The sequence below is a fragment of the Poecilia formosa genome, unplaced genomic scaffold, assembly GCF_000485575.1.
Source record: "Poecilia formosa unplaced genomic scaffold, Poecilia_formosa-5.1.2 Scaffold869, whole genome shotgun sequence".
NCBI lineage: Eukaryota > Metazoa > Chordata > Actinopteri > Cyprinodontiformes > Poeciliidae > Poecilia > Poecilia formosa.
The window spans coordinates 1-9,494 of NW_006800808.1; the positions used below are offsets into that span (position 1 = coordinate 1).

The 9,494-nt window shown below is 35.5% G+C and overlaps 1 protein-coding gene and 1 long non-coding RNA gene across 2 annotated transcripts; both read left to right on the plus strand.

Annotated features, from left to right (window-relative positions):
• Positions 1–1,373: 1,373 nt before the first annotated feature.
• On the plus strand, positions 1,374–4,012 carry LOC107834957 (V-set domain containing T-cell activation inhibitor 1-like; the record flags this gene model as incomplete). The annotated part of the gene is made up of 3 exons (XM_016666984.1): positions 1,374–1,708; positions 1,792–1,830; positions 3,894–4,012. Coding segments are annotated over exons 1-3 (462 nt in total), but the record flags the coding sequence as incomplete, so codon positions are not given.
• A 167-nt stretch (positions 4,013–4,179) lies between these two features.
• Positions 4,180–6,279, plus strand: LOC107834956 (uncharacterized). The gene is made up of 2 exons (XR_001660792.1): positions 4,180–4,577; positions 5,980–6,279. It is a non-coding gene; the product is annotated as an uncharacterized LOC107834956 (long non-coding RNA).
• The last annotated feature ends 3,215 nt before the right edge of the window (positions 6,280–9,494 follow it).

Here is a 9,494-nt window from a genome sequence, read left to right on the forward strand (position 1 = left end):
CTCCTGGAGATGTGACGTCAATGCCTTAGGTGCAAAGAGCCCATAGAGGAGCCATGTTATGGCGGAGTTTCAGAAACAGCAGGAGCTTTTTAAAGACACAGAAGGGGGCAAAGCATTTTACTGAGGGCGCTATGGGCGCTTGCAATTCTTTACACCCAGAAGCACAAACAGAGGTGCATCCAGAAATCAGACATCTACAAAAGGTGATCATGTGATATTTTACACTTTATTTGAAGCATTCATAGAGCTGGATGATATGGCTGACAAATGTATCACGATATAAGCATTTTATATCAGTCAGCAGATAATTATTGATTTTTTTGTATTAAATGTCAGATATACTATTTAACTTTTGATATTATCATTTCTGTTTTATTCAGTTTCCTCTTCAATTGTTAATTCCATCCTTATAAATTTGGGTAACAGAAAACAATTCATTTTTGTATTAGGTGCTCCTTGGAGTTGATATCAGAATTGAAAATAACATACAAGTTCATGTCCTGTTGAGAGATAGATTTGTTTTTACTCAGTACATAATCATAAGTTTTTTTTTAAGTAGTTGTGTTTTGTTATAATAAGATCACAATGCCCACATATTAAAGAATATTAGCTTAGACAAAAAAGCAAATAATTATCTGTACCATGACTCCTCCAGGGTGCGCTGCCACTGTTCTCTGTGTGTAAATAAATAAATACATTACTCCTCATAAATTAGAGCTTCTAAGAGTCAAATGAAATGATCCCTGTTTGTTTCTGGGTTAATTTGACATAAAAGTGATTTTCTGTCTTGATTTAATGTCAGACAGTAAAAGTAAAGATTTTTGTGACGATATTAAAATAGGTAATTTTCATGCAGGTCTGATGCGTCTGCCATGTTTGGTGAGTTTTCAGACATGTTAAGGCATCCAAAAAAATCACTTAATTTGACAGAAGCATGATAAAAATAATTATGAACTCTGATTAGGCTTTGGCAGAGCTTCATTGCTCAGGACTAATGGAGAAAATGGAGCCACTGCTCCCTGGATTTTAAACGTGGTGGAGATGCCAGCTCTCCTATATTGACTAAAGGGGTTAAGACTGTTAAGGTGCAGGGTGTCCTAACATTTTCCTCCAGTAGGATATCTGTTTTTGTTATTTATAATGAGTTAAACATGAGTAATTTCTGTTTAACAGAAGTAAATAAGAAATTATCAGACCAATATTTGTAAACAAATAAAAAAAAATTATTTTGAAAAACTTCTACTAATGTAGTAACTTTTTTTTTTCATAATTGTAAGGATCCTAAAGGAGAATAGCTATGAATGTCAGCTGAACAACAAACAGAACATCATCAGAAATATTAGTGTTTTTTTTTTATCTTTGTTTATTCTTCCAGATCCATATGAGGTGGTTGGTCATGAGCCGATGTATGCAAAGGTTGGAGACAACGTTACTCTGCCATGTCATCTGGTCCCCCCATTTAATGTGAGCAATCTTACAATCGAATGGAGATTCAAGAGCAAAAACATATATGTGTATCGCAGCGGAGCGAAAGATAACGAAACTTCAGACCAAAATTACACAAACCGAGCCTTTATGTTCCATGATGAGTTTGAAATAGGCAACATTTCCCTCACATTGACCAACGTAACCAAGAAGGATAATGGGAGTTATACTTGCCGTGTTCTGAATAATCAAGTCAAGAAGGGAAATGTTACTCTAATAGTTGGTGAGTTATATAAATTAAGATAATTTAAGACAAACTATATAAATATGTTGATGTCTATAACACTTAATGTAATTCTTCAACAGATGGAAATGAAGCCAAAGGCAACAGAACTGCTCCTGGAGGTAAATATCTTTAACTAGATAATCAGTGGTTACTGCTCTGACTTAGTTTTAGACTTTTTTTGATTTACTTGTGTCTCGTTGGGTTTAATATTCATCTTCCAGCTTTTCCTCATCACATGTTGATGTGTCTTTAGGCAAAACAGATAACTCCTAAATACCTGTTGATCTGCATATAGGTGAATGAATGTGTGTGTTAGTGAGAGTGAATGAGTCAATGTGTCTACATTACAAGCCGCTCTGAGTAACATGCAGCGACCGGCTGCTAATGAGGCAATGAAGCTTCAAACTGCTTCACCACGTAGAGACCAAGCAGGCTGTGGATATAAGCAACACTTCGGGTGTCATTGTCTCCATCACTCCCAGATTGAACCGTCTCCTTGCAGAGAAACAAGCTCAGGGCTCCGTTAGTCATTATCGTGAGTTAAAATTTTCACGAAAATAAAATGTTAGTTTTTGTGGCGCTTCTGTATCTTATTTTGAAGGGATATGTAAACGTTACCATAGCGACCAGAGTCAGAGCGTTTGGGCGAGAGGAGATGAGTAGAGCTTGTGAGTCTTAAGTCTGGTTTAGACGGCAAGCTGTGGCGCAACTGCACATTATTCAAGTGGATGCGAAAACATAAATCGGCGCCCCCTCCCCGAGGCTAAATTTACCTTGTTATGTGCGAGAGGTGAAGGAGCGTGAGACGCGCTGAAGTGTATGGGAAAACATAATCGGCGCGTCTCCAGACGGGGTTTTGGCGCCCCCTCTGGTGCTGCGCCCCTATGCGTTGCATACGCTGCATACCCACTTTTTGCGCCTCTGACGGCAAGATTCAAGAACAGTCGGCCGATTCTCCAATTCTCCAAACCTCTGTGACCACAGAGCTGATAATATTACAACAGGTTTGATCGGTACGTGTGTCCAAGGCAGGAGCAAAACAAACCGATTCCAGTCAAGAACATCGCAATTCTAGGAGAAAATCCACAAAACCCCCAACACGGATGACGATGTAGAAGCAATAGTGACAGTTTGTGGACTAATTTTAAGAGATAAAAGAAACAAAAAGAAAAGGCGGTGGTTGAAATACGACGGGAGCAGCCGTTCTATTTGCTGCACTATGATTTGGAGGTGAATATATTTTTTCATAATTAACATTTTTAACTGATATATAATAATAAACATTTCCACATATCATCTCCGATATCCACCGGACTCTCAGTTGCGCGATATGTCAGCTGTTTGGGATTCCACTCTGTTCTTACGTCACCGCGCTTTCTGATTGGCTACCTGTCACATTCAACAGGTTGTATTCTCGTTCCCAGGGAAAACCCCACAGGCTGCGATAAAAGGGCCAAAACAACCCAAATTTGGCATATTCAGGATTTAGCAGGAACACCAACATGCAGAAGCCTTATCTGACTGGATAATCAATATTAGTTATCAAGTTCATATATTCACATTTCCTTGGACAAAGGTTTGAGTAAATAACAAAAAAAATGACACTATTATCTTTCTTTAACACATGATGTCTGAGCATTGCTATGGTGTGAATACTGACATATTATTTGTGTAGATGAACATAAAACATCTTCAGAAATCTGAAATGAAGGAACCAAAGAAAGAACCAAACCAGTGGAGATCCACAGCTGTTTTCTTGGTCCTGATTTAATCTTCCTGCTTTTGCTGAAGCTTTTTCTTTGACTTGTGTCTTAAAATACATCCACAATTGGTGTCACCATTAAAATAAAACATGTGAATCAGCCTTTAAGATCATACACAGCTATGACATCATCTAGGCACATCATTATTAGTCTATGTAAACTTATGAATTTAGAGAAAGTAACAAAACCAGCATACTGACATTAAAGACGAATGTTTCTGTTCTTCCTAAATGACCTGAATAAAGGTTTAGTGTGATTTAATGTCAGACAGTAAAAATAAAGTTCAGGTTTCAGCTGTGAGGTTCAGTAAATATTGACACAAGGAGAATCTTGTTCCAAAGTTTTAATCATACCAATAAAGTAAAGGACAAAATATAATTTACAAAAACAAACAAACCTGCTTTTCCTCTTTGTCACAGGAAGGGATATTGGTCCTCGTGTTGGAATACCAGTCAGCATCATCGTCATCTTCACCTTCATCATCATCATCATGACGGTGATGAAGAATCAGGAAGATGATCATGATGATCATGATGATCATCATGATCATCATGATCATCATGATGATCATCATGATCATGATCATCATGATGATGATGATCATCATCATGATCATCATGATCATCATCATGATCATCATCATCATGATCATCATGATGATGATGATCATCATCATGATCATCATGATCATCATCATGATCATCATCATCATGATCATCATCATGATCATCAACATAAACAAAGTAAGTCAGTTGTTTTCTTTGCAGGTTTTAGGTGAATTACTGACCGTCTCCATACAGGAATATTTAACAGAAACTACAAATCAATGTGAATGTCTGTATCAGTGATGCAATGGAAATGCTTTGATGTGGTGAATGTGAGCACATGCTGAGGTACAAAAACAATCTCAAATGTACATGAGGAGCTGAGGCAAGACAACAGAGCATCAGGGGTCAGGAGGTAGAAGGCAACCCTGAAGAGGCCATCTGTAAATGACCTGTGCTCTGAATTAACAGATCAGAGACGCCTGAATAGAGGAGGAGAACGACAACAGAGACCTGAACTTGCAGACCAGCTCATAGGGGCCATGGCTGCTACGATGTGTAAGAAACATACAGCTATCACACATTTATACATAAATATATTGGTCAAATGAGTTTCGATGTAATTATGAAAAGAAAAAATAAACACATTTTCTTTCAAAGTTGTAAGAAACCAACCAATTTTGATCTATGACTTGAACTATGACCTATCAGTTTTCTATGAACTATGATCTGACATGAACAAGGGAGAAATGATAGAAATATGGAAACAGAACAACTCCAGATAATTTGTCTTAATTTTTTGCTTTTTTATTTTACTGCTGAATGATAAACTAATCAGGTCTGTAATCACTGAGCATCAAACCAGGAAACTGAACCTCCTTGTTGGTGACTGAATCTGACTGACTAGATGTTATATAATGTGATAAAGCAGAAATGAACTGGTGACTGACTGGGTTAATCGAGGCTCACCAGCTTTCAGTGATGTGAAGGTTTAGACCAGAGGTTTCCAACCTGTGGCCCCGGAGCCGCATGTGGCTCATTAGACTCTCCACTGTGGCTCATAGTAACTGGCTAAAAATGCTTTGCTTAAAATGTTGATAATTAAAAACTATACTTGCTTTAGCAGCTTTTCATAGGCATTTCCACAAAGAATGACTAGGAATGTTACCAGTGTAATATTATTAGTAGTTTAGAAACTACATGTTTTTTGATGTAATTTGCTATTTAAAAAATGAATCTCCTATTGATGAAAAGCTTAAAATTTGTTTACCTGCATTGAAGGCAAGAATGGTTCATAAGGTAGCAGAGGATTCAGACCCCTGATCTGGACAAAACTGAAGAAAAACAGCCAAGAATCAAGAAAACAAAACCCAGCAACATTCATTTTTAAAATACTATGAATAAAACTATTAAAAATTGCAAACACATAACTCCGATTTTCTCTTCTAATATATCTTTGCTGTGTTTTCTTCAACAGAGAAGCTTATAGCTAATGAAAACATGGTTACGATTATAATTACCTAAGATGAATAAAAAAAAATTAAAACAGAAATTAGGGTTTAATGAAAGACATGTCTTATGCTTTCATAGAAGTTATATTCAAAAGGAAAATTTAATAAGGCTCATGTGAATATACATAATATATTCAATTTAATATGACTATGTTTCCATCTTCATTTTAATATGCTTTGGTTTCTGGATTGTCTTATTTTTGTCAACAAGAATCTGGAAACAAATGAAAGACAAACAATTTTAGAAAAAGTAAAAACTTTACTACTTTATTTTTATTTATTTTGATTTACTTTTTGGTGATAATTTTCTTTTGAAAATCTAAAAATGAGAGATGAAGAAAGACAGTTCAGTTTTTACTCAAGTCATCTTAATAATAATGTAACTTTAGGATATCAAACAATCAGAGGAAGATGATGTTATTGAAAAGATTCTGTTTTGTGTTTCATAGATCGCAGAAGAAATGGAAACTCAGGAGATGAAGCTGCAGGAAGACTTTTAGAGAACAAGGGACAACCAAACGAAACTGTGTCTGAATAATCCTCCCTAAGCTGAAGTCTCTTCAACCACATGTTTGTGTGAAAACTGGTACATGTATTGAACTATGCATCATGATAACGAAAATGCCTTAAATTAGGGGTGCACCAATTTATCAGTGCCGATTTCCTTAATTTTGGAAGATTGGTGATCGGCCGATTTTTACATATGATGTTGATCTTATCCTCTGATCTTATCTAGCTTGGCAAAGGTCTAGGAATCAACCACTGTCCTTTTTGCTCTCTGGTGAGAAAGATTTTGACTGACAGACCGGCCCACCACATTATGTCTGCACATTTACAATTAACAATAGTGACCCCACTGTTGCCAACTCAACAACTTTCTTGCTATACTGAGCAACATTTCAGACAAAAAAATCGGCAGGTTAAGCTTTTTAAAAGATCGGTAATCGGTGATCGGCCAGAAAACTGCAATTGGTGCAACCCTACCTTAAACTCAACAGGAAGTTCTTCATATTAGATCAAAGAGACCATTTTGAGAAAAAGGATGTAAAAACCATGAATGTATCATGTGTGCGCTAAAAAAAACGTCCAAGTCCATAGCTGTAGTTTAGCGTCTCTTACTCAACTTTTTGTAACTGATTTGTCTTGAAAAGTATTTTTTAATTCATTCAAAAGTTGATAGACTTGATCCCCACCTTGTGCCAACAAAAGGTTTTTTAATTTAATTTCTGTTAGTGAATCTTATTTTAACGCTCACACTCTTTTTACATGAATAGCCAAAGATTTATGTATTTTATTACGATTTTACACACTTACTGTCTAGTTTTTCAATTTATGGATCAGCAATGAATCACTAGTTCACATTTGTCTCCATGCTTCCATGTCCAGACCCCAGTAGTGATGAACATTTTCTCTCCCCTCCTTAAAACTCCTACAGACACATTCACATAGGAACAAATGACTTGCATATTTCTACATCATCGTACAAATGAATGTTCAAAAAAGAAAATTTTTGATACTATATTTTTTTAAAAGCACCCTTGTAGTTACCTTATGTAAGATTGTTATTAAACTTTGTTCTCAGGGGTCATTTACTGACATAAAAAATAGAGAAAATTTGAAATTGATCAATTACTATTGAAAACAGGACCATAGACAACATATAGGATACTCACTTTATCTTATAACTCAGCTGTAGTGACTTCTTCATTACAGGCACTTAACTGAGGGAAGGTAGAGAAGTTTTGTTGATGAATGTGTATTTTGGTCTGGCAATCATAAAAACTGTTTTCATAATTATCTTTGTCACATCAATGGTGAGCCACAGAGGGAGAAATATAAACCATACAAATACAAACTATAAGATCAGAGCATAAATAAATGTCTCCTACATTAACACTCAGTGGAGGCTTAGAGCTTCTTAAACCAGGTAAATGAATCACCTGTTTATTTGAGTCAGGTATGTGGAAGCAGGGAAACATGCAGATAATGAGTCCAAAAGTCCAAGGCTGAGAAACGATGATTTATGGTGAAGTAAATCAAACTTACAGAACCACTTAACTTTGTCTAACTTTGGTCCAGAGTTCTGTTCACATTGAGATGAGTCCATTTGCACTAATATTTATACTTTCAAACTGATGAGACTTTTTTAAATTCATCAGCTTGAACTGAGCCTGGCTTAATATGGCTGTTTAATATAGGAATAAATGGCTGCTGCAAAGTTAAAGCCTGAATAAAATGGTGCTGTTTATGCTCTATACCTTATACTTTTTACTAACATCTCAGAAATTAAATGGCTCTTACTTCGAAAAACAGATTTTTCAACGACCCAACATCAAAATCCAACATGGCGGCTCCCCTGAGTCGCCACCTCAAACCTTTCTGGAGAGAATTTGAAGCTGTTCCTCTATTTCACACTTTGTTATGTTGCCCAGAAACAGGGAAGGGCTCCATAAGCAAAATGAAAAAGCAATTCATTTTCAATAGCTCTATAATTCAAATGGCAACTGTAAAAGGTCTGACTATCAATGCAGGATTATTTTTAACAACTTTAATATTATTCAAAGTTCTGAACAATTCAAAACAATACAGATCAAACAGTTAAAACATCAATAAAAGCAATAAAGTTAGAGTATAAAATTAATGTACATAAAACAGAGTGAACATGTATGTCTGTAACTTGGCTTTAACGTCCAAAAAACAAAAGGAAAAAAATAATTATCTTCTTCTGGTTTTAGGACTTTCTAAAAGGTCAGTGCCTTGAGATGGGAGAACATGAGATGGGAGAAATAGTTACAGAAAACCAGAAACATGAGTCTTGTAAATGAGCAGCAAATTGTTAAAGTCTGTTTGAACCTAAAGTAACCAGTGAAAGGATTACAGAAACAGAAATGTGAGCTTATTTCCTGGTTTTGGTCAAATGTGAGCAGCCACATTTTGAACCACCTGCAGACTGATAAACTTTTCCTCAGTAACCCAGAGAAGCAGAACATTGAAGTCGTCAATGCATTAAGACACAAATGAGTGGATATGAACCCCTTCATTTTCAAACAATAAAACTTTTAAATTCATCTAAAACATCTAAGATTAGTGATGATCAAAGACAGTCCTTGTTACCTCTAAAAAATTATAAGAGTTGAACCACATGTTGTGTTTTTATGACATAAAGCCCTTTGAAATGCTTTGTTGCTGAAATGTGCAATACAAATAAACTTGATTCATCATTTCATGATTTCTACTAAGGCTGAGATTGGCTGCTATGTTTGAGCTAAATATCTGACTCCTGGTGTATTTCCAGTGCAGTCATGATTTCAGGAGACAAATAATAATCAAATAGATAATAAACAACACAAATGCAGTGGATGCTGGTCAAGACGATTTGTGAGATTTTTAGTTGTGACAAGAATCTGTTTGGTCTTGGACATTTCAATTTAAAGTCACTTTATGTAATCTGCTCTATTTTTCTACGTTTGTTTGACTAACTAACCAAAATGCTAAACTAGTAAAATCTTCCAGGAAAATAAATCGAGAATTAGTTTAAATACTAAAGAGTTTATATAGTGGTACAAAAGAGACTGTTTTTTGTTTGTTTTTAGTGTTTTCTGTTCTTTGTCTGTTGAATTAAAGGTTTTGACGTGTAAAATATGAGGTGACAAACTGTGATTCTTAAGAATAAAAATCCTTTAAAAACATTGTTGCATTTCTTTAAAATATATTATTCAAACCAAGTTCAATGTATGCTTTCAGACCTGAGATGTTTTTCCTGTACAAATACAAATCAGTTTAAGGTGGAGCAGGAAGCAATGCGGCCATTTTGTCAAAGCCAACCTGTTTGTCCTGTTATTAGCAACAAGTCAAAGGATAAATAAACCAAAACACTGAAGCTTTTATATTTATGTTGACCTATTTGTGAATCTATTTTAGTTTTCCTTTAATTGCATTAGTTTTACATCACTGAAGGCTCACT